At 45.0% G+C, this 26,612-nt stretch overlaps 1 protein-coding gene across 1 annotated transcript in view; it reads left to right on the forward strand.

The window, feature by feature from the left end:
* The window catches only part of LOC137335503 (uncharacterized), a 90,347-nt gene that overhangs the window by 14,233 nt on the left and 49,502 nt on the right, over nucleotides 1-26,612 (forward strand). Inside the window, exon 2 of the mRNA XM_068000843.1 lies at nucleotides 3,274-3,620. Within this exon, the coding sequence (XP_067856944.1) occupies nucleotides 3,274-3,620 (347 nt within the window). The remainder of the gene's footprint in view (nucleotides 1-3,273; nucleotides 3,621-26,612) is intronic.

Raw genomic sequence — 26,612 nt, forward strand, 5'->3', positions numbered from 1 at the left:
GAGGAGACGTGTGAAATATTGGATAAGGTAAACATAACGAGAGAGGAAGTACAAGAGGGACTGGAATCCTTGAAAGTTGATAAGTCACCAGGGCCGGATGGACTGTTTCCCAGGCTATTGAGGGAAGCCAGGGAGGAAATAGCGGATGCTCTGAGGATCATTTTCCAATCCTCACTGGATACAGGGGAGGTACCGGAGGACTGGAAGACTGCAAACGTAGTACCATTGTTTAAAAAGTGTACGTGGGAAAGGCCGAACAATTATAGGCCGGTCAGCCTTACCTCGGTGGTGGGCAAACTATTAGAATCAATACTGAGAGATAGGATAAACTGTCACTTGGAAAGGCATGGTTTAATCAGGGATAGTCAGCATGGATTTGTTCAGGGAAGGTCATACCTTACAAATCTGATTAAATTCTTTGAGGAAGTGACAAGGAGGATTGATGAGGGTAGTGCAGTGGATGTTGTCTACATGGATTTTAGTAAGGCATTTGACAAGGTCCCACATGGCAGACTGGTCAGAAAGGTAAAGGCCTATGGGATACAGGGAAATGTGGCGAATTGGATCCAAAATTGGCTCAGTAACAGGAAACAAAGGGTAAAAGTCGATGGATGTCTTTGCGAATGGAAATCCGTTTCCAGTGGTGTGCCACAGGGCTCAGTGTTGGGTCCCTTGCTGTTTGTGGCATATATTAATGATTTGGACTTGAATGTAGGGGGCAGATTGGCAAATTTGCAGACAACACAAAAATTGGCCGTGTAGTTGATGGTGAAGAGGATAGCTGTAGACTCCAAGAAGATATCAATGGGTTGGTGGAGTGGGCGGAAAAGTGGCAAATGGAGTTCAACCCGGAGAAGTGTGAGGTAATGCACTTAGGGAGGGCAAACAGTAAAAGGAATACGCAGTAAACGGGAATATATTGAGAGGGGTAGAGGAAGTGAGAGACCTTGGAGTGCATGTGCACAGGTCCCTGAAGGTGGCAGTACAGGTAGATAAGGTTGTGAAGAAGGCATACGGAATGCTCTCCGTTATTAGCCGAGGTATAGAATACAAAAGCAGTTACAATGATGGAACTGAATAAAACACTGGTAAGGCCACAGCTGGAGTATTGTGCACAGTTCTGGTCATCACATTACAGGAAGGACGTAATTGCTCTGGAGAGAGTGCAGAGAAGATTTACAAGAATGTTGCCAGGGCTTGAAAGTTGCAGCTACGAGAAGAGATTGGACAGAAACATAGAAACATAGAAAATAGGAGCAAGAGTAGGCCATTTGGCCCTTCAGGCCTGCTCCGCCATTCAAAATGATCATGGCTGATCGTCTAACTCAGTATCCTGTTCCAGCTTTTTCCCCATATCCCTTGATCACTTTAGCATTAAGAAATATATCTATCACCTTCTTGAATACATCTAATGACTTGGCCTCCACTGCCTTCTGTGGTAGAGAATTCCACAGGTTCACCACCCTCTGAGAGAACAAATTTCTCCTCATCTCGGTTCTAAATGGCATACCCCGTATCCTGAGACTGCGACCCCTGGTTCTGGACTCCCCAGCCATTGGGAGCATCTTCCCTGCATCTAATCTGACTAGTCCTGTTAGAATTTTATATGTTTCGATGAGATCACCTCTCATTCTTCTAAACTCTAGTGACTATAGGCCTAGTCGACCCAATCTCTCCTCATACGTCAGTCCTGGTTAGACCGCACCTGGAGTACTGTGAGCAGTTCTGGGCACCGCACCTTCGGAAGGACATATTGGCCTTGGAGGGAGTGCAGCGTAGGTTTACTAGAATGATACCCGGACTTCAAGGGTTAAGTTACAAGGAAAGATGACACAAATTGGGGTTGTATTCTCTGGAGTTTCGAAGGTTAAGGGGTGATCTGATCAAAGTTTATAAGATATTAAGGGGAACAGATAGGGTGGATAGAGAGAAACTATTTCCGCTGGTTGGGGATTCTAGGATTAGGGGGCACAGTCTAAAAATTAGAGCCAGACCTTTTAGGAGTGAGATTAGAAAACATTTCTACACACAAAGGGTGGTAGAAGTTTGGAACTCTCTTCCGCAAATAGCAATTGATACTAGCTCAGTTGCTAAATTTAAATCTGAGATAGATAGCTTTTTGGCAACCAAAGGTATTAAGGGATATGGGCCAAAGACGGGTATATGGAGTTAGATCACAGATCAGCCATGATCTTATCAAATGGCGAAGCAGGCACGAGGGGCTGAATGGCCTACTCCTGTTCCTATGTTGCTATGTTCCTATGTTCCTGCCATCCCAGGAATCAGTCTGGTAAACCTTCGCTGCACTCCCTCCATGGCAAAGACATCCTTCCTCAGATAAGGAGACCAAAACTGCAAACAATATTCCAGATGTGGTCTCACCAAGGCCCTGTATAACTGCAGTAAGACATCCCTGCTCCTGTACTCAAATCCTCTTGCAATGAAGGCCAACATACCATTCGCCTTCCTAACTGCTTGCTGCACCTGAATGCTCGCTTTCAGCGACTGGTGTACAAGGACACCCAGGTCTCGTTGCACCTCCCCTTTTCCCAATCTATCACCATTCAGATAATAATCTGCCTTTCTGTTTTAACAACCAAAGTGGATAACCTCACATTTATCCACATTATACTGCATCTGCCATGTTCTTGCCCACTCACCCAACTTGTCTAAATCACATTGGAGCCTCTTTGCATCCTCCTCACAGCTCACATTCCACCCCAGCTTTGTGTCATCTGCAAACTTGGAAATGTTACATTTAGTTCCCTTATCCAAATCATTGATATATATTGTGAATAGCTGGGGCCCAAGCACTGATCCCTGCGGTACCCCACTAGTCACTGCCTGCCACCCAGAAAAAGACCCGTTTATTCCTACTCTCTGTTTCCTGTCTGTCAACCAATTCTCAATCCATGCCAGTATATTCCCCCCAATCCCATGTGCTTTAATTTTGCACACTAACCTCTTGTGTGGGACCTTATCAAAAGCCTTCTGAAAATCCAAATACACCACATCCACTGGTTCTCCCCTATCTATTCTACCAGTGACATCCTCAAAAAACTCCAGTAGATTTGTTGAGCATGATTTCCCTTTCATAAACCCATGCTGACTTTGTCCAATCCCGTTAATGCCCTTCAAGTGTTCTGTTATCACATTTTTTATAATAGACTCCAGCATTTTCAATAGAACAGGAAAGGTGGCTCAACTGTGGCTTACAAAAGAAATTACAGATAATATTAGATCTAAATGAGCCCAAGGGCTCATCGAGTTCAGGGACGCGCTGGCGAAGCTGATCGACGATTACGGCGTGGACGACGAGCCGTGCGGCCAGTCTGAGTTGCCCGAGGGCACGTCCATCACCGTGGACAGAAAGCGCTTCTTCTTCGACGTGGGCTCCAACAAGTACGGCGTGTTCATGCGAGTGAGTGAGGTGAAGCCCTCTTACAGGAACTCCATCACCATCCCCTCTAAGGCCTGGTCCCAGTTCGGCAGCACCTTCAGCAAGTACACAGAGGAGATGAAGGAGATCCAGGACAAACATCGAGACAAGAAGGAAAAAGCAGGAACTAAGTGTCACAAAACATATTTGAAAGTTCTTTATCTGAATGCACGTAGCATTCGTAATAAAATGGACGAGTTAACGGCACAAATAACTACGTATGGGTATGATCTTGTGGCCATTACAGAAACATGGCTGCAGGGTGACAACGACTGGGAATTAAATATGCCAGGGTATTTAACAATCAGGAAGGACAGGCAGGAAGGAAGGGGAGGTGGAGTGGCTATGTTAATAAAGGAAGGAATCACTGTAATACAGAGAAATGATATTGGGACAAAGGATCAGGATAATGAAACAGTTTGGGTAGAGATAAGGAATAATAAGGGGAAAAAAACACTAGTGGGCATAGTATATAGGCCTCCTAATAGTTGCAACTCTGCTGGAAGAAGTATTAATCAGGAAATAGTCGGGGCATGTAATAAGGGAACAGCTATAATTATGGGGGATTTTAACTATCATATTAACTGGACAAATCAAATTGGGCAGGGCAGCCTTGAGGAAGAGTTTATTGAGTGTATTAGGGATGGATTTCTTGAGCAGTATGTAACTGATCCTACAAGGGGGCAAGCAACCTTGGACCTGGTCCTGTGTAATGAGCCAGGATTAATTAATAATGTCCTAGTTAAGGATCCCCTTGGAATGAGTGACCATAACATGGTTACATTCCATATCCAATTAGAGGGTGAGAAGGTTGGTTCTCAAACAAGCGTACTGAGCTTGAATAAAGGAGACTATGATGGTATGAGAGCGGAATTGATTAAAGTGGACTGGGAAAATAGATTAAAGGGTGAGACAGTACATGAGCAGTGGTGTTCATTTAAGGAGTTATTTTACAACTTTCAAAACAAATATATTCCACTGAGGAAAAAAGAGTGTAAAAGAAATGACAGCCATCCGTGGCTAAGTAAAGAAATTAAGGATAGTATCCGACTAAAAACAAGGACATATATGGTAGCCAAACTTAGTGGGAGGATAGAAGATTGGGAAGTCTTCAAAAGACAGCAAAAAGTAACGAAAGGATTGATTAAGAAAGGGAAGATAGATTATGAAAATAAATTAGCAAAAAATATAAAAACAGATAGCAAGAGTTTCTATTGTTATATAAAAAGAAAAAGGGTGGCTAAGGCAAACGTAGGTCCCTTAGAGGATGAGACCGGGAAATTAATGGTGGGAAACATGGAGATGGCAAAAATGCTGAACAAATATTTTGTTTCAGTCTTTACGGTAGAGGACACTAAGAATATCCCAACACTGGACAAACAGGGGGCTCTAGGGGGGGAGGAGCTAAATACGATTAAAATCACTAAGGAATTGGTACTCAGTAAATTAATGGGACTCAAGGCGGATAAATCCCCTGGACCTGATGGCTTACATCCGAGGGTCTTGAGGGAAGTGGCAGTAGGGATTGTGGATGCTTTGGTGATAATTTTCCAAAATTCTCTGGACTCGGCAATGGTCCCGGCAGATTGGAAAACTGCTAATGTAACACCCTTATTTAAAAAGGGTAGTAGACAGAAGGCTGGAAATTATAGACCAGTTAGCTTAACATCTGTGGTGGGTAACATTTTGGAGTCTATTATTAAGGAGACAGTAGCAGAACATTTGCACAAACATAATTTAATAGGACAAAGTCAGCATGGCTTTACGAAGGGGAAGTCATGTCTGACAAATTTGCTTGAGTTCTTTGAGGACATAACGTACAGAGTGGATAAAGGGGAACCAGTGGACGTAGTTTATTTCGACTTGCAGAAGGCATTCGACAAGGTGCCACATCACAGATTATTGCTCAAGATAAAGAATCACTGGATTGGGGGTAATATTCTGGCATGGGTGGAGGATTGGTTATCTAACAGGAAGCAGAGAGTTGGGATAAATGGTTCATTCTCGGACTGGCAACCAGTGGCCAGTGATGTTCCGCAGGGGTCGGTGCTGGGTCCCCAACTCTTTACGATCTATATTAACGATTTGGAGGAGGGGACCGAGTGCAACATATCGAAGTTTGCAGGTGATACAAAGATGGGAGGGAAAGTAGAGAGTGAGGAGGACATAAAAAACCTGCAGGGGGATATAGACAGGCTGGGTGAGTGGGCGGAGATTTGGCAGTTGAAATACAATATTGGAAAATGTGAGGTTATGCACTTTGGCAGGAAAAACCAGAGAGCAAGTTATTTTCTTGATGGCAAGAGACTGGAAAGTACTGCAGTACAAAGGGATCTGGGGGTCCTAGTGCAAGAAAATCAAAAAGTTAGTATGCAGGTGCAGCAGGTGATCAAGAAGGCCAACGGAATGTTGGCGTTTATCGCTAGGGGGATAGAATATAAAAACAGGGAGGTATTGCTGCAGTTATATAAGGTATTAGTGAGACCGCACCTGGAATACTGCATACAGTTTTGGTCTCCATACTTAAGAAAAGACATACTTGCTCTCGAGGCAGTACAAAGAAGGTTCACTCGGTTAATCTCGGGGATGAGGGGGCGGACATATGAGGAGAGGTTGAGTAGATTGGGACTCTACTCATTGGAGTTCAGAAGAATGAGAGGCGATCTTATTGAAACATATAAGATTGTGAAGGGGCTTGATCGGGTGGATGCGGTAAGGATGTTCCCAAGGATGGGTGAAACTTGAACTAGGGGGCATAATCTTAGAATAGGGGCTGCTCCTTCAAAATTGAGATGAGGGGAAACTTCTTCACTCAGAGGGTAGTAGGTCTGTGGAATTTGCTGCCCCAGGAAACTGTGGAAGCTACATCATTGAATAAATTTAAAGCAGAAATAGACAGTTTCCTAGAAGTGAAGGGAATTAGGGGTTACGGGGAGCGGGCAGGAAATTGGACATGAATTTAGATTTGAGGTTAGGATCAGATCAGCCATGATCTTATTAAATGGCGGAGCAGACTCGAGGGGCCGATTGGCCTACTCCTGCTCCTATTTCTTATGTTCTTATGTTCAAAGAGGAGACATATAAATTTGCCAGAAAAAGCGGCAAGCCTGAGGATTGGGAGCAGTTTAGAATTCAGCAAAGGAGAACAAAGAGATTGATTAAGAGGGGAAAAATAGAGTATGAGAGTAAACTAGCAGAGAACATAAAAACTGACTGTAAAAGCTTCTATAAATATGTCAAGAGAAAATGATTAGTGAAGACAAATGAAGGTCCCTTACAGTCAGAAAGGGTGGAAATTATAATGGGGAACAAAGAAATGGCAGAACAATTAAACACATACTTTGGTTCTGTCTTCACAACGGAGGACACAAATAACCTCCCGGAAATGTTGGGGAACCAAGGGTCTAGTGAGAGGGAGGAACTGAAGGAAATCAGTATGAGTAACAAAATAGTGCTAGGGAAATTAATGGGGCTAAAGGCTGACAAATCCCCAGGGCCTGATAATCTACATCCCAGAGTACTAAAGGAAGTGGCCCTGGAAATAGTGGATGCATTGGTGATCATCTTCCAAAATTCGATAGACTCGAACAGTTCCTACAGATTGGAGGGTGGCAAATGTAACCCCACTATTTAAAAAAGGAGGGAGAGAAAAAACGGAATTACAGACCAGTTCGCCTAACATCAGTAGTGGGGAAAATGCTAGAGTCTATTGTAAAAGATGTGATAACAGAACACACGGAGGGTATTGGATTGGACAAAGTCAGAACGGGTTTATGAAAGGGAAACGATGCTTAACAAACCTACTGGAGTTTTTTGAGGAGGTAACTGGTGGAATAGATAGGGGAGAACCAGTGGATGTGGTGTACTTGGATTTTCAGAAGGCTTTTGAAAAGGTCCCATACAAGAGGTTAGTGTGCAAAATTAAAGCACATGGGATTGGGGGGAATATACTGGCATGGATTGAGAATTGGTTGACAGACAGGAAACAGAGAGTAGGAATAAACGGGTCTTTTTCCGGGTGGCAGGCAGTGACTAGTGGGGTACCGCAGGGATCAGTGCTTGGGCCCCAGCTATTCACAATATATATCAATGATTTGGATAAGGGAACTGAATGTAACATTTCCAAGTTTGCAGACGACACAAAGCTGGGGTGGAATGTGAGCTGTGAGGAGGATGCAAAGAGGCTCCAATGTGATTTAGACAAGTTGGGTGAGTGGGCAAGAACATGGCAGATGCAGTATAATGTGGATAAATGTGAGGTTATCCACTTTGGTTGTAAAAACAGAAAGGCAGATTATTATTTGAATGGAGATAGATTGGGAAAAGGGGAGGTGCAACAAGATCTGGGTGTCCTTGTACACCAGTCGCTGAAAGCGAGCATTCAGGTGCAGCAAGCAGTTAGGAAGGCGAATGGTATGTTGGCCTTCATTGCAAGAGGATTTGAGTACAGGAACAGGGGTGTCTTACTGAAGTTATACAGGGCCTTGGTGAGACCACATCTGGAGTATTGTGTGCAGTTTTGGTCTCCTTATCTGAGCAAGGATGTCTTTGCCATGGAGGGAGTGCAACAAAGGTTTACCAGACTGATTCCTGGGATGGGAGGACTGACGTATGAGGAGAGATTGGGTCGACTAGGCCTATATTCACTAGAGTTTAGAAGAATGAGATGTGATCGCATCGAAACATATAAAATTCTAACAGGACTAGACAGACTGGATGCAGGAAGGATGTTCCCGATGGCTGGAGAGTCCAGAACCAGGGGTCACAGTCTCAGGATACGGGGTATGCCATTTAGAACCGAGATGAGGAGAAATTTCTTCACTCAGAGGGTGGTGAACCTGTGGAATTCTCTACCACAGAAGGCAGTGGAGGCCAAGTCATTAGATGTATTCAAGAAGGAGATAGATATATTTCTTAATTCTAAAGGGATCAAGGGATATGGAGGAAAAGCTGGAACAGGGTACTGAGTTCGACGATCAGCCATGATCATTTTGAATGGCGTCGCAGGCCCAAAGTGCCGAATGGCCTACTTTTGCTCCTATTTTCTGTGTTTCTATGTTTCTATGACCCATGTGGGTCTAAAAGAAGATTTAAAGAACAGGGTGATTGTATTTTCTTACCTGATGATGCCGGCAGGCTGCGTGGACTTTTAAAAAAATTCCAAAACTCTGAAACTCTTGAAAACACAGGTCCTTAAAACTCTGAAAATGATAGAGCCCCATTGCTGGTCAGAAGGGGCTGAGACAGATTCTTTCAATCTACTCGGGTGGAAATACTGAAAACACAAGCGGCATTTATGTACACTGAAACATCTGGAAAGGTAGCAGTTAAAGTTAACATTAATTATGAAAACATTTTTTAAGATTAATCACTTGGCACAATTCACTCCGAGAAGGAATGCATGAAACAGTTTCTTTCTACTTATTGCCTGGCGAGTGGGTAATTGCTGGAGTCTCTCACACCAATCACTCACAGAAAGGGAAATGAATGGAGCCATTTTCTAGGAGATGCAAGGACCTCTGAGGGAACAAGCACTGGGACCAAATTCATTACAGACAAGCTGGAACTTACTGTAACTGAATAAGAGGAACTGTACGCTCCATTCAAAGTTTATCAATAGATTTCTAAAATAAGCACACTCTGGTCCAAACACAGAAACCCACTCAAGTAAACTGATCTCATTATAGAGAATTCCAATATAGGCCATTCCTTCCGATTGAACAGGATTCTGAGGTAAAGTGTGAGCCAAATCGTGCTATATAGAATCTCAATAGTTAAATCACTTCCCATAATATTAAATTCCCAGGTACATGATTCGGAGATGAATACGGTGATGAAGGCTGTTTGTCCTGTTGTACCTCCTCTGTTCAGTGAATTGATTGTCGATACTGAGCTGACAGATGGGATTTAACTGCGGTTAGTATTTCACATCTACGGTTTCTCAAATGATTCCAGGATTTCACCTGCAGTTCTCCAACTGGGAGCTGATTCCATGTGTTGATCGCGGTTTGTGTGAAGAAGAATTTCCAGACGTTGGTCTTAAATTTCTCTGTTCCTTGTCCTACTTTTCCAGTTAACCCTTTCCATACCCTTTTCTATCTTATACATGTCGATGAAATCGCCTCTCAGACGCCTCCAAGGTTTGGACTCTCCTCCCATTGGTGGGTTTGTGGCAGGAAGGGTCCACAGTGAATCCCCCACCAACATTTTCCCCCAGAACCCTCATTAGACACACAGGGAGCTTGAGGCCAGAAACTTCCCCTCATTGGGTTACTATCACTCGGGGGTGAGGGGGGAATTGAATTCTGATGCAGCCTTTCAAAGGCCGGAAACAGTTAAAGGGCAACTTCACCTCCCATCAAAGCCGGGAGTATCAGCAGATGGAAACCCCCCAGATTTTACGATGTATCCATGGGGGTCCTTCTGGCACATGATGAAATTTGAACATTGTGTGGCACCAGTTACAGTAACTGACTGAGATGCCAATGTAGATGGTGGGGGCACAGTTATTTTAGGCACCGTGATTGACTGAGACAACAATGGTTCTTTAACAACCTGGAATATAGATGTTAAGTCAGGCTCTGGTGCAATTTATGTCCTCTACCATCCAGACAGCTTTGCTCACCATTTGCCCCTCACACTCTCTCTCTCACCGTCTGGATGTCAGGGGAACTCACTTTTAGGGAGTTAGGCGTTAAACTAAAAAGTAGGACCTCAAAGGTAGTAATCTCAGGATTGCTACCAGTGCCACGGGCTAGTCAGAGTAGGAATGACAGGATAGCTAGGATGAATACGTGGCTTGAGAGATGGTGCAAGAGGGAGGGATTCAAATTCTTGGGCCATTGGAACCGGTTCTGGGGGAGGTGGGACCAGTACAAATTGAACGGTCTGCATCTGGGCAGGACTGGAACCAATGTCCTAGGGGGAGTGTTTGCTAGTGCTGTTGGGGAGGGTTTAAACTAATGTGGCAGGGGGATGGGAACCGATGCAGGAAGTCAGTGGGAAGTAAAGTGGTGACAGAAACAAAAGGCAGTAAGGGAGAGTGTACAAAACTTGACCGGACAGATGGTCTGAGAAAGCAGGGCAAAGACCAAGGGAAGTCTAGATTAAACTGCATTTATTTCAATGCAAGAAGTCTGATGGGCAAGGCAGATGAACTCAGGGCATGGATGGGTACATGGGACTGGGATGTTATAGCTATTACTGAAACATGGCTAAGGGAGGGGCAGGACTGGCAGCTCAATGTTCCAGGGTACAGATGCTATAGGAAAGATAGAGCAGGAGGTAAGAGAGGAGGGGGAGTTGCGTTCTTGATTAGGGAGAACATCACGGCAGTAGTGAGAGGGGATATATCCGAGGGTTCGCCCACTGAGTCTATATGGGTAGAACTGAAAAATAAGAAGGGAGAGATCACTTTGATAGGATTGTACTACAGACCCCCAGATAGTAAACGGGAAATTGAGGAGCAAATATGTAAGGAGATTACAGACAGCTGCAAGAAAAATAGGGTGGTAATAGTAGGGGACTTTAACTTTCCCAACATTGACTGGGACAGCCATAGCATTAGGGGCTTGGATGAAGAGAAATTTGTTGAGTGTATTCAGGAGGAATTTCTCATTCAGTCTGTGGATGGCCCGACGAGAGAGGGGGCAAAACTTGACCTCCTCTTGGGAAATAAGGAAGGGCAGGTGACAGAAGTGTTAGTGAGGGATCACTTTGGGACCAGTGATCATAATTCCATTAGTTTTAAGATAGCTATGGAGAATGATAGGTCTGGCCCAAAAGTTAAAATTCTAAATTGGGGAAAGGCCAATTTTGATGGTATTAGACAGGAACTTTCAGAAGTTGATTGGGAGAGTCTGTTGGCAGGCAAAGGGACGTCTGGTAAGTGGGAGGCTTTCAAAAGTGTGTTAACCAGGGTTCAGGGTAAGCACATTCCTTATAAAGTGAAGGGCAAGGCTGGTAGAAGTAGGGAACCTTGAATGACTCGGGAGATTGAGGCCCAAGTCAAAAAGAAGAAGGAGGCATATGACATGCATTGGCAGCTGGGATCAAGTGGATCCCTTGAAGAGTATAGAGATTGCCGGAGTAGAGTTAAGAGAGAAATCAGGAGGGCAAAAAGGGGACATGAGATTGCTTTGGCAGATAAGGCAAAGGAGAATCCAAAGAGCTTCTACAAGTACATAAAGGGCAAAAGAGTAACTAGGGAGAGAGTAGGGCCTCTTAAGGATCAACAAGATCATCTATGTGCGGAACCACAAGAGATGGGTGAGATCCTGAATGAATATTTCACATCGGTATTTACGGTTGAGAAAGGCATGGATGTTAGGGAACTTGGGGAAATAAATAGTGATGTCTTGAGGAGTGTACATATTACAGAGAGGGAGGTGCTGGAAGTCTTAACGCGCATCAAGGTAGATAAATCTCCGGGACCTGATGAAATGTATCCCAGGACGTTATGGGAGGTTAGGGAGGAAATTGCGGGTCCCCTAGCAGAGATATTTGAATCATCGACAGCTACAGGTGAGGTGCCTGAAGATTGGAGGGTAGCAATTGTTGTGCCTTTGTTTAAGAAGGGCGGCAGGGAAAAGCCTGGGAACTACAGACATCTGTAGTGGGTAAGTTGTTAGAGGGTATTCTGAGAGACAGGATCTACAGGCATTTGGAGAGGCAGGGACTGATTACGAACAGTCAGCATGGTTTTGTGAGAGGAAAATCATGTCTCACGAATTTGACTGAGTTTTTTGAAGGGGTAACCAAGAAGATAGATGAGGGCTGTGCAGTAGACGTGGTCTACATGGACTTTAGCAAAGCCTTTGACAAGGTACCGCATGGTAGGTTGTTACATGAGGTTAAATCTCACGGGATCCAAGGTGAGGTAGCCAATTGGATACAAAATTGGCTTGACGACAGAAGACAGAGGGTGGTTGTAGAGGGTTGTTTTTCAAACTGGAGGCCTGTGACTAGCGGTGTGCCTCAGGGATCGGTACTGGGTCCGCTGTTATTTGTTATTTATATTAATGATTTGGATGAGAATTTAGGAGGCATGGTTAGTAAGTTTGCAGATGACACCAAGATTGGTGGCATTGTGGACAGTGAAGAAGGTTATCTAGGATTGCAACGGGATCTTGGTGAGGTAGGGGAAAGCCCCCGAAAGCTTGTGGGATTAAAAATAAAATCGTTGGACTATAACTTGGTGTTGTAAAATTGTTTACAATTGTTAACCCCAGTCCATCACCGGCATCTCCACATCATTGATAAATTGGGCCAGTGGGTCGATGAATGGCAGATGGAGTTTAATTTAGATAAATGTGAGGTGATGCATTTTGGTAGATCGAATCGGGCCAGGACCTACTCCGTTAATGGTAGGGCGTTGGGGAGAGTTATAGAACAAAGAGATCTAGGAGTACAGGTTCATAGCTCCTTGAAAGTGGAGTCACAGGTGGATAGGGTGGTGAAGAAGGCATTCAGCATGCTTGGTTTCATTGGTCAGAACATTGAATACAGGAGTTGGGATGTCTTGTTGAAGTTGTACAGGACATTAGTAAGGCCACACTTGGAATACTGTGTACAGTTCTGGTCACCCTATTATAGAAAGGATATTATTAAACTAGAAAGAGTGCAGAAAAGATTTACTAGGATGCTACCGGGACTTGATGGTTTGACTTATATGGAGAGGTTGGATAGACTGAGACTTTTTTCCCTGGAGAGTAGGAGGTTTAGGGGTGATCTTATAGAAGTCTATAAAATAATGAGGGGCATAGATAAGGTAGATAGTCAAAATATTTTCCCAAAGGTAGGGGAGTCTATAACGAGGGGGCATAGATTTAAGGTGAGAGGGGAGAGATACAAAAGGGTTCAGAGGGGCAATTTTTTCACTCAAAGGGTGGTGAGTGTCTGGAACGAGCTGCCAGAGGCAGTAGTAGAGGCGGGGACAATTTTGTCTTTTAAAAAGCATTTGGACAGTTACATGGGTAAGATGGGTATAGAGGGATATGGGCCAAGTGCAGGCAATTGGGACTAGCTTAGTGGTATAAACTGGGCGACATGGACATGTTGGGCCGAAGGGCCTGTTTCCATGTTGTAAACTTCTATGATTCTATGATTCTATGATTGTGCAAAGGGCAACCTCTTCAAACATTGAAGCTCCTTCTTTACTCAAATCACTCTCTCAACTCACACAGTCCATCACAAGGGCTTCTGCTAATCTTCTTGGACATTTCATGGGATAAGGCACCTTCACCTCTCATCATCATGCCACACATGATAGATCTGTGCACAGGTGTACAGCATTGTCAGAAGTGCCGTCCTGAAGCTGAAACAATAAAGTGAGGTGCACCTGACCTTCCAGGTGGAGTTTAACGATCTAACAGCATGACTGAAAGAAGAACATCGAATTCTCCCAATGTCTGGCCAGAATTCGCCAAAATACATTAACTGGCCAATCATCTCCTGGCCATTTATGGGATTATGCGAGTGCAGGGTGGCTGGCAGGGTTTACATACCCTGCAAGTATCTTTCTATTATAGGTTCTATTGTCCAACAACCCCACCTGTGCTTGTGCTGTAATAAGTTAGCTGAAGCCATCATTCCGTCCCCTCCCCACCCCTTTCTCAACAGGAAGGACCTGGGTACAGACCAGTTCACCATCTAATGGTAGAGAAAAGGACATCTTCAAAAAGCAAAATACTGCAGACACTGGAAATCTAAAATAAAAACAGAAAATGCTGCAAACACTCAGCAGGTCAGGCAGCATCTGTGGAGAGAAAAACAGAGTTAAAGTTTCAGGTCGATGATCTTTCATCAGAACAGTTCTGGAAAAATATCATTGACCTGAAAGGTTAACACTACGATCCTCTCTATAAACAAAGGGTGGAATACTGAGGACCCAACTAACAGAGGCAAGATTGTCACCTGCTTGTGCTTGTTGGCCAGATATTCGAATCCTAATTTGCAGACAAGGTTTTACTCCAGTTACTGAGATTTCACAGTCCTTCTCCACTTCAGATTCCACTCTTGTCTAATGTCCTCTGTAACTGACTACAGGATATTTGTATGAATGTGTCCTGTGGGAATTGTAGCCGCTGCTACTTCCCTCTTTTGGGAAGTGTTTTTTACTAAAGAAGTAATGATAACTTTGTACACAGCATCGGTTAGGCCTTAGTTATAGAGTGCTGTGTGCAGTTTCACTATAGAAAGGACAATAAAATCATAGAGAACATACAGTATAGATTCACCAGGATGATGCCAGGGATGGAAACTAGAGATTTGAAGAGAGAATTGAGATACTGGGACTGTTTCCACTGGAGCAAAGAAAGATAAGAGGAGAATTAATGGAAGTTTTTTAAATTCTGAAGAGTTTTGATCGGGTGAATATGGGAAGAATATTTCCTCTTGTTGGGGAGTCAGTGACCAGGGATCATCAACTTAAACTGGTCACTGAGAGGGTGAAGAGAAATTTGTTTACCCAGAGAGTTTTTGGAGCATGGAATGCATCGCCACAGGGAGTGGGCGAGGCACAAACTTGCATCTTTTAAGGGAAAATTAGATAAATATTTGGAGCAGAGGAAACCACAGGGCAATGGGGAGAGAGCAGGGCACTGGGATTAGTTTAGGATTGATACAGGGCTATGGGAACAGAGTGAGGCAGTGGGATTAGTTTGTGATGGATACAGGGCTATGAGGAGAGAGCGGGACATTGGGATTAGTTTTAATATGAAAGGGAAATCATGCTTAACAAATCTACTGGAGTTTTTTGAGGATGTAACTAGTAGAATAGATAGGGGAGAACCAGTGGATGTGGTGTGCTTGGATTTTCAGAAGGCCTTTGATAAGGTCCCACACAAGAGGTTAGTGTGCAAAATTAAAGCACATGGGATTGGGGGGAATATGCTGGCATGGATTGAGAATTGGTTGACAGACAGGAAACAGAGAGTGGGAATAAACGGGTCTTTTTCCGGGTGGCAGGCAGTGACTAGTGGGGTACCTCAGGGATCAGTGCTTGGGCCCCAGCTAGTCACAATATATATCAATGATTTGGATGAGGGAACTAAATGTAACATTTCCAAGTTTGCAGACGACACAAAACTGGGGTGGAATGTGAGCTGTGAGGAGGATGCAAAGAGGCTCCAATGTGATTTAGACAAGTTGGGTGAGTGGGCAGATGCAGCATAATGTGGATAAATGTGAGGTTATCCAGTTTGGTTGTAAAAACAGAAAGGCAGATTATTATCTGAATGGTGATAGATTGGGAAAAGGGGAGGTGCAACGAGACCTGGGTGTCCTTGTACACCAGTCGCTGAAAGCGAGCATTCAGGTGCAGCAAGCAGTTAGGAAGGCGAATGGTATGTTGACCTTCATTGCAAGAGGATTTGGGTACAGGAACAGGGATGTCTTACTGCAGTCGTACTTGGTGAGACCACATCTGGAGTATGGTATGCAGTTTCGGTCTCCTTATCTGAGGAAGGATGTCTTTGCCATGGAGGGAGTGCAACGAAAGTTTACCAGACTGATTCCTAGGATGGCAGGACTGACGTATGAGGAGAGATTGGGTCGACTAGGCCTATATTCACTCGAGTTTAGAAGAATGAGATGTGATCTCATCGAAACATATAAAATTCTAACAGGACTAGACAGACTAGATGCAGGGAGGATGTTCCCGATGGCTGGGGAGTCCAGAACCAGGGGTCACAGTCTCCGGATACGGGGTATGCCATTTGGAACCGAGATGAGGAGAAATTTCTTCATTCAGAGGGTGGTGAACCTGTGGAATTCTCTACCACAGAAGGCAGTGGAGGCTCAGTCATTGAGTACATTCAAAACAGAGATCGATAGATTTCTAGATATTAAATGCACCATGGGATATGGGGATGGTGCAGGAAAATGGCGATGAGGTAAAAGATCAGTCATGATCTTGTTGAATGGCGGAGCAGACTCGAGGGGCCGGATGGCCTACTCCTGCTCCTATTTCTTATGTTCTTATGTTCTACCTCAATGCCATTTTCCTGCACTATCCCCATATCCCTTAATGGTGAAACAGCCTCCTTGCATCTACCTTATCGAGCCCTGCAAGAATTTTGTATGTTTCAATGAGATCACCTCTCATTCTTCTAAATTCTAGAGAATACATGCCTTGTCTACTAAATTTCTCCTCATACGACAATCCCGCCATCCCAGGAATCAGTCTGGTGAACTTTCGTTGCACTCACTCTATGGCAAGTGTATCCTTTCTTAGATAAGGAGACCAAAATTGTACACAATACTCCAGGTGCGGTCTCACCAAAGCCCTGTATAATTGCAGTAAGATGTCTCTGTCTGTAAGGGACCCACATTTGCCTTCGCCAGTCTTTTCCTTTTTACATACCTATAGAAGCTTTTACAGTCCATTTTTATGTTTCTCGCTAGTTTACTCTCATATTCTATTTTCCCTCTTTATCAATTTCTTGGTCCTCCTTTGCTGAATTCTAAAATGCTCCCAATCCTCAGGCTTACTATTTTTTCTGGCAACTTTTTATGCCTCTTCCTTTGATTTAATACTATCTTTAATTTCTCTTGTTAGCATTGGTTGGACCACTTTTCCTGTTGGGTTTTTGTGCCTTAAAGGAATATATATTTGTTGCAAATAATGTATTAATTCTTTAAATGCTAGCCATTGCCTGTCTACCGTCAAACCTTTTAATGTACTTCCCCAATCAATCACAGCCGACTTGCGCCTCATACCTTCGTAATTTCCTTTGTTTAGATTTAAGACCCGAGATTCAGATTGAACTACGTCACTTTCAAACTTAATGAAGAATTCTATCATATTATGGTCACTCTTCCCTAAGGGCTCCTTTACAACAAGATTATTAATTAACCCTTTCTCATTGCACAATACTAGATCTAAAATAGCCTGTTCCCCAGTTGGTTCCTCAATATACTAATCTAGAAAACCATCTCGTATACATTGCAGGAATGGGGAGACAGCAGGGCAGTGGAATTAGTTTGGGATTGATACAGGGCTATGGGGAGAGAGTGGGGCAGTAGGATTAGTTTGGGATTGATACATGGCTTTGGGGAGAGAGTAGGGCAGTGGGATTAGTTTGGGATTGATACAGGGCTATGGGGAGAGAACGGGGCAGTGGGATTAGATTTGGATTGCTGGCACAGACACAATGGGTCGAATGGCCTCCTTCTGTGCTGTAAACTTCTCAGCCAAACCATTGGAGAGGTGTGGAGCGGTAACAAGAACCATGGATGTTTATATGATAGAACTTCACATCCAGTTTGAGAGCGAGGATCTTGGGTCTGAAACTACTGTATTAAACTTAAATAAGGGCAATTATAAAGGAATGAGGGTGGAATTGGCTAAAGTGGACTGGGTAAATAGATTAGATGGTATGATGGTGGATAAGCAGTGGCAAACATTTAAAAAGATATTTTATGACTCGCAACAAAAATATATCCCTGTGAGGAGGAAAGACTCCACAAAAAGGGTGAACCAACCATGGCTAACTAAGGAAGTCAAGAATGGTATCAGGTTAGAAGAAAAAGCATACAACATGGCAAAGATTACTGGTAAGCCCGAAGATTGGGAAAACTTTAAAAACCAGCAAAGGATGACTAAAAGAATAATAATGAGGGAGAAAATAAATTATGAGAGTAAACTAGCAAGAAATATAACAACTGACAGTAAAAGCTTCTACAAGTATATAAAAAGGAAGAGGGTAGCTAAAGTAAACATTGGTCCCTTAGAGGATGAGACTGGGGAAATAATAATGGAAAACAAGGAAATGCAGAGGAATTGAACAGATATTTTGTATCTGTCTTCACAGTTGAAGACACTAATAAAATACCAATAATAGTAGAAAATCAAAGGGCAAAGGGGAGGGAGGAACTAAAAACAATCACTATCACTAGAGAAAAAGTACTAGGTAAACTAATGGGTCTAAAGGCTGACAAGTCTCCTGGACCTGATGACTTGCATCCGAGGGTCTTAAAGGAAGTGGCTACAGAGATAGTGGATGCATTGGTTGTAATCTTCCAGAATTCACGAGATTCTGGAAAGATTCCAGCGGATTGGAAAACTCATTTTGGAGACTCATAATACAATCAAGGAGAGTCAACATGGTTTTATGAAGGGGAAATCATGTCTGACAAATTTATTAGAGTTCTTTGAGGAAGTAACGGGCAGGGTGGATAAAGGGGAACCAATGGATGCAGTATATTTGGATTTCCAAAAGGCATTTGATAAGGTGCCACATAAAAGATTACTGCACAAGATAAGAGCTCATGGTGTTGGGGGTAATATACTGGCATGGATAGAGGATTGGCTAACTAACAGAAAACAAAGAGTCGGGATAAAAGGGTCATTTTCAAAATGGCAATCTGTAACTAGTGGGGTGCCGCAGGGCTCAGTGCTGGGGCCTCAACTATTTACAATATATATCAATGACTTGGATGAAGGAACAGAGTGTCTTGTGGCCAAATTTGCTGATGATACAAAGATAGGTGGAAAAGCAAGTTGCGATGAGGACACAAAGGGCTCGATTTTCGGACCTCCGAGCCGGCGGGTTCGTGACGGGGGGGCTCCGAAAATCAGGGATTCCCGGGGCGGGTCCGGAGCCGGCTCCAACCCGCCCACTTCCGGGTTCCCCAGTGACGCGCTGACATGTGTGTGCAGCCCCCGCATGCAGGATACCACTTAAACTAATTAAGTAGATACTTCAGGTCATTAGCAGACCTGATTGACATGATATTTTAGGAGGGGTGGGATTTTCAACTCAACTGAGACTGTTTCCCGTACTGGGGGAAACACTCCCAGTTGAAATGGACGTGTTGCAGCTATCAGCCCGTGGCAGCTGCAAAGGTCCATTTGACAGGTATTGGGGGGAGACCCTCACTCATTGCAGGAGGCCACTCTGTCACTTTGGACAAAGTTTGGCCTCCACCACCCTCCTAACAATCAAATGCATAAACTTGCACACTTACCCTGGTGTCCAGACACATTTACCTACTTTGCGGACCCCCTCAAACGTACATCTTCCGGATGGAGGCCACCATAACTGCAGTCATGACCTCCTCGGAGGACGAACAGCATCACCACCCTCGCCGGCCACGCCGTCCACCTCTGACACGTGGAGCCCCACAACACAGTGCTGTGACACATCCACCTGCACAGCATGAGGGAGGGCAACCACAGAGAGAGATGCGTCGCAGAAGGCACTACCCTCGCCACAGGGTCCACAGACCGAGGCTCAGCTTCCTGGACCTCTCTGAGGCTCAGAGTCACTCGACATGCAGTTGTGGACATCTACAGCCTCCTTCATGCCGAGCTGCTCCCGGCTGGCCCGAGCACCATCTTCTTACCTGTCGCTGTCAAAGTCACCACTGCCCTCAACAACTTCTCCTCCGCATCATTCCAGGGTGCCACCGGGGACATCGCCGACGTCTCTCAGTCGTCTGCACAAAAGAGCCCTGCAAATACACCTACACCCACTCTGCAGTGACACAATGGGTGGCATCAGTTGTGGGTCTTCATTGTGATCCTCAGGAAAGGGCATTATTGCACAAACCAGACAAGATTTGCAAAGACGTGGCAGTAGTGGTGCCAATATAATATGTAATGTGAGTTGCTCAGAAACTAAATATAAGTAAAAACCATGACAAACCCTCAAACACCCTTGTGCATCCCCTTCATGCTCACGACACGTTTGCCTTACGCTTCCTACTGCACATATGTGATGCATGCCCTGTGGCTGCAGCACAGGTAGTGGCAGGTTGAGTGAGGCTGACCGTGAAAGAGATGCACGAGAGGGTGAGTATGAGATAGAGCCATGAGATTGTATGAGGATTGGGTTGAGTGGTAGTGGCGGGGTGAGTACTGGCGAGGTGAGTAAGTGCAGGTAAGATGAGGATGAGGTTTGAGTGGGTGTGAGGGGTGATGTGACAGAGTAGTGTTGGCAGTGCAGAAGGAGATGTGGGGTGGGGGCGGTGATGTAGCAGACGGAGTGTAGGGGAATGAGTAAGTGTACTCACTTTGGCTGACCTACTGAGGTCATTGAAGCGCCTCCTGCACTGTATGCAGGTGCGTGATATGTTGGTGGTGCTGGTGACCTCCTCTGCCACCTCGAGCCAGGCCTTCGTGGTGGCAGAGGCAGGCCGCTTCCTCCCGCCCACCGGGGGGAAGATCTCTGTCCTCCCCCTCCTCCTCACCCCATCCAGTAGGACCTGGAGTGAGGCATCATTAAACCTGGGAGCAGCCTTTCCTCTGGGCTGCTCCATGCTGTAATTTTGCATATTTTCTGCAGCATCAGTCAGTGGAGGACTGCCCCTTTAAATAGGGCTCCTCCAGCTGACAGCCTATGATGCGGGTGTGCAGTCTGCCCGCTGCGCAGCTTTCCAGCGCGAAACCCGGAAGCCAAGGTAAGTGGCTCCAATTAAGCTGCGATCGCGTGCGGAGAACCCCGATTTCACTGGGCGAGTTACCCACGCACCCAGTCGACCCCCCGCTGGCAACCCACCTCCCTCCTAATATCGACCCCAAAGTGTCTGCAAAGGGATATTGTCAGGTTAAGTGAATGGGCAAAAATTTGGCAGATGGAATATAATGTGGGAAAATGTGAAGTCACCACTTTGGGAGGAAAAAGAAAAAAGCAAAATATTATTTGAATGGAGAAATACTACAAAATGCTGCGGTACAGAGGGATCTGGGTGTCCTCATACATGAAACACAAAATTCAACATACAGGTGCAGCAGGTAATCCGGAAGGCAAATGGAATATTGGCCTTTATTTCTAGGGGGATGGAGTATAAAAGCAGGGAAGTCATGCTACAACTGTACAGGGTGCTGGTGAGACCACACCTGGAGTACTGCGGACAGTTCTGGTGCCCTTATTTAAGGAAGGACATACTTGCATTGGAGGCAGTTCAGAGAAGGTTCACTCGGTTGATTCCGGGTATGGAAGGGTTGTCTTATGAGGAAAGATTGAACAGGTTGGGTCTATACTCATTGGAGTTTAGAAGAATGAGAGGAGATCTTATTGAAACATACAAGATTCTGAGGGGACTCGATAGGGGAGATGCTGAGAGGATGTTACCCCTCATGGGGGAATCTAAAACTAGGGGGCATAGTCTCAGAATAAGGGGTCGCCTGTTTAAGACGGAAATGAGGAGGAATTTCTTCTTCCAGAGGGTCGTGAATCTTTGGAATTGTTTACCCCAAAAAGCTGTGGAGGCTGAGTCATTGAATACATTCAAGGCTGAGTTAGACACATTTTTGATGAACAAGGGAGTCAAAGGATATGGGGAAAGGGAGGGAAAGTGGAGTTGAGGTAAAAATCAGATCAGCCGTGATCTCATTAAATGATGGAGCAGGCTCGAGGGGCCGAATGACCTACTCCTGCTCCTATCTCTTATGGTCTTATGGACACTTGCTCCATTTGGCCCGCCTCATTCCCTGGAACCAAGTCCAGCAATACCTCCTTCCTTGTTGGGCCGGAAATGTACAGGTCGAGAAAATTATCCTGAACACATTTCAAAAATTCCTCCCCTTTTTTGCCCCTTATATTATCATTACTATCCCAGTCTATATTAGGATAGTTGAAATCCCCAGTTATCACTACTCTCTGGCTTTTACACCTCTCTGTAATTTCCCTGCAAATTTGCTCCTCTATATCCTTCCCATTAGTTGGTGGCCTATAGAATACACCCAGTGGTGTAATGGCACCTCTATTGTTTCTTAACTCTAACCAAATAGATTCTATCCTTGACCCCTCCAGGACATCCTTTCTCTCCAGCACTGCAATATTCTCCTTAATCAATACTGCCATCCCCTCCCTCCTTTCTTTCTTTCCCTTTCTTTCCTGAACAGCTTGTATCCAGGAATATTTAGTATCCAATCCTGCCCTTTTTTGAGCCAGGTCTCCGTTATTACCACAATGTCGTATTCCCATGAGGTTCTTTGCGCCTGCAGCTCACTAACCTTGTTTTCCACTCTTCATGCATTTACACACATGCACTGCAAACCCGTCTTCGACATTCTTGTATTCTCTCTTAGTCTGATCCCACATAATACCGTACTATTTCTTGCTCTAGTGCTATCTTTCTCTCCTGACCCTTTGTGCCCCTTGTTTCTCCTTTCCAATGCTACATCCTGGTGTCCAACCCTCTGCCAAATTAGTTTAAACCCTCCCACACAGCACTAGTGAACTTCCCCGCGAGGACATTGGTCCTGGCTCTGTTGAGGTGCAACCCGTCCGGCATATGCAGGTCCCACCTCCCCCAGAACTGGTCCCAATGCTCCAGGAATCTAAATCCCTCCCTCCTGCACCATCTCTCCAGTCACGTATTCATCTGCTCTTTCCTCCTATTTTTATACTCACTAGTGCGTAGCACTGGGAGTAATCCGGAGATTACTACTTTTGCGGTCCTGCTTCTTAATCTCTTTCCTAATTCCTTAAACTCTGCCTGCAGGACCTCATCCCTCTTTCTACCTATGTCGTTGGTGCCAATATGGACCATGACCACTGGCTGTTCACCCTCCCCCTCCAGAATGTTCTGTTCTTGTGCCAGGAAAGGTCGAAACAATTACATCGAGATGAATCATTGACTGACATCACGTTTTGTTTTCTTGTTTCAGGAGGGCTTGTTTACTGTGAGAACTCGTCAAATAACTCTATGGAATTTTAAAATCACCTGAACAGGCACGTAGGAACTTGGTTTTACATTTTGTGCAAAAGACTGCACCTTCGACAGTGCGGCATTCCCTCAGTACTGACCCTCCGACAGTGCAGTGCTCCCTCAGTACTGATCCTCCGACAGTGCGGCACTCCCTCAGTACTGACCCTCCGACAGTGCAGCGCTCCCTCAGTACTGACCCTTCGACAGTGCAGCATTCCCTCAGTACTGATCCTCCAACCGTGTATCACTCCCTCAGTACTGACTCTCCAACCGTGCAGCGCTCCCTCAGTACTGACCCTCCAACCGTGCATCACTCCCTCAGTACTGATCCTCCAACCGTGTATCACTCCCTCAGTACTGACCCTCCAACCGTGTATCACTCCCTCAATACTGACCCTACGACCGTGCAGCGTTCCCTCAGTACTGCACTCGAGTGTCAGCCTACTTTCTGCGCTGACATCCTGCTACGGATGGGATGTCGCTGTTTCCAGAGTTTTCTGATGTTATTTCTGTTCCCACAATGCCTCTGTGAGTTTAATCAGCTGTGGCGATGAGGGGCTGAATGGCCTACTCCTGTTCCTATGTTTTGGTCTCTCACTGGTCCCTCCGCATTCCATTCCACCAATTAAACCAACCATCGCACTGCACAGTTAAATCAACGTTTCATCAGCTCCAATTTCTTAGAAAGGTTTATTGCTACAAGAAAAAATGTACAAAGTCTGTTCAAAGAGTTTTTCTTTGAATCTTGCCAGTTTGTGAACAAGTGTGTATCTATATTTGTGATGAGAGTCTGTCTGCCAGCTGGTCTCTAATGGGGTTTCTTTCTATGTGAGCTTTTGATTCAAACCACTGCTGACCCTGTATAAATACTGGGCATCAATAAATAATCCGTAAAATGCTGCTTCTTACTTCATTTGAGGAAACGTCAGTCCCGAGAGTCGATCCCATTCCCAGCCTGAGATACCTTCATCGCAGATTCACAGCACGGCCACATTACTGCAACTCCCTGATCTTTCACTCTCACTTTGGCTATACTTCGGGTTCTGTAACCCAGCTCTGGCAGCCTTCAATCCTAATACACTTCACTTCATCTAGAACTAAACTGGCCTAGAACTAAACTGGTCTAGAACTGATGAAGTGTGAGGCCATGCACTTTGGACGTAAGAAAGATAGATCCTAGTATATTCTAAATATACTATACTCTGGAAGGTTTTACAGGACTAGAAGCATGCATAGATCGTGCTTATATTTAAGAATGCAATGAGTCTGACTCAAGCAACTACAGGCCCATCACCCAACATCGATAATGGATGAAATAATTGACACTGCATTAGGGTTAGGCTTACTACATTAGGATTGGGGTTAGGGGGTGGAGGTTAGGGTTACTACATTAGGATTGGGGTTAGGGGGTGGAGGTTAGGGTTACTACATTAGGATTGGGGTTAGGGGGTGGAGGTTAGGGTTACTACATTAGGATTGGGGTTAGGGGGTGGAGGTTAGGGTTACTGCATTGTGTTAAGAGTTGGAGTTAAGGGTACGCTGCATTGCATTAGGGTAACATGACTGATTTAAGGGTTAGGGTTGCACTACATTGCATTAGGGATTAGGGTTGTACTGTCTTTGGGTTAGGAGATTAGGGTTGGTGGATTAGGATTAGGGTTACGGTTAGGGTTAGTGTTCAAGGGTGTGGATCAGAGTTAGGGGGTTGAAGTCTGGTCAAGGGTTAGGGCATTAGGCTTAGGATTCGTGTGTTAGGATTGTGGTTAGGGTAACATTTTGTTAGGTTGTTGGGATTAGGGGTTAGGGACACTGCACTGGTGTTAGGGCTGGGTTTAGGGTAAGGGTTATTGTTACGGTTAGGGTTTGGAGTTAGGGTAACACTGCATTGGGGTTAGGCTTAGTGCTACACTGCATTGCATTAGGGTCAGGATGAGGGGTAGGGTTAGGGTAACTGCATTAGGCTTGGGGTTGGGGTGAGAGTTAGAGTTGTACAGCATTAGGGTTAGGGTATGAGGGTTAGGGTCAAGGTATTGCGGGCAGGAGGGTAGTTACACCCTCTTGTGTTCGTATTCTCACTCAACCCTTGAGCTTCTTGTCACTTATACCTGCCACTTTTGGTTGGCCTACGCTTTTCCTTACCACCTGTCTTATTTTTCTTGCTGATCTTTTCTTGGTAGCTGCTTAACCGGTGGTCCTTTGATCCCTGACGGAGGTTAGGGCACTGGGCTTGTTCCTGGATTTTACTAAATTTTGGCCCCAAATAGTGGTTGTTTGCTTGTATATTGAGTGTTTTATTATTGGTGTTGGAATTGTATCCCTTGATTTCTTTAGAGCAGTGTAAACTTGAGGTGCATCAAATAATTAAAGGACTGGATAGTGAGGTGGAGCCTGGGCTGCTCTTGACTGGGGCAGTGCTTATATCTCCTTTTTCTTTGTGAGGTTGTCCAGTTCATGTTGGTCTCCAATACTATGATCTCCAGGGTCTCAAGACCATGCTCCATGAAATGTCAGGTGGTAGGTTTGTATACATCCTTCATTGTAATAGCACTGAGGTGCCCAGTGAGCCTCATCCTTAGACTGTTCCCTGTCTCTATGTACTAGATGTGGCATTGTTTGTATCATATTGCATAGACAACGTTGTGCAGTTCACATGTAACTAGGGCTGTTTTTGCTGTGTTCCTTTTTTTGTATCATGTTTTGGATAATTAGATATTTTTTTAAAAAAGCATTCGGGATCCTGGGCTTTATAAATAGTGAGAGAGGCAGAAACATCGAAAAGACAGCAAATGACCCGTTGTATTAAAAACAGATAACATTTGTTCGCTGGTGGGGTAACGTGTAGCGTGACATGAACCCAAGATCCCGGTTGAGGCCGTCCTCATGGGTGCGGAACTTGGCTATCAATTTCTGCTCGACGATTTTGCGTTGTCGTGTGTCTCGAAGGCCGCCTTGGAGTATGTTTACCCGAAGGTCGGTGGCTGAATGCCCATGACTGCTGAAGTGTTCCCCGACTGGGAGGGAACCCTCCTGTCTGGCGATTGTTGCGCAGTGTCCGTTCATCCGTTGTCGCAGCGTCTGCATGGTCTCGCCAATGTACCATGCTCTGGGGCATCCTTTCCTGCAACGTATGAGGTAGACAACGTTGGCCGAGTCACAGGAGTATGAACCATGTACCTGGTGGGTGGTGTCCTCTCGTGTGATGGTGGTATCTGTGTCGATGATCTGGCATGTCTTGCCGTGGCAGGGTTGTGTGGTGTCGTGGACGCTGTTCTCCTGAAAGCTGGGTAATTTGCTGCAAACGATGGTCTGTTTGAGGTTGGGTGGCTGTTTAAAGGCGAGTAGTGGAGGTGTGGGGATGGCCATAGCGAGGTGTTCGTCGTCATTGATGACATGTTGAAGGCTGCGGAGAACATGGCGTAGTTTCTCCGCTCCGGGGAAGTACTGGACGACAAAGGGTACTCTGTTGGTTGCGACCAGTGTTGGTCTCCTGAGGAGGTCTATGCGATTTTTCGTT

This window comes from Heptranchias perlo, chromosome 19 (genome assembly GCF_035084215.1).
Source record: "Heptranchias perlo isolate sHepPer1 chromosome 19, sHepPer1.hap1, whole genome shotgun sequence".
Classification (NCBI taxonomy): domain Eukaryota; kingdom Metazoa; phylum Chordata; class Chondrichthyes; order Hexanchiformes; family Hexanchidae; genus Heptranchias; species Heptranchias perlo.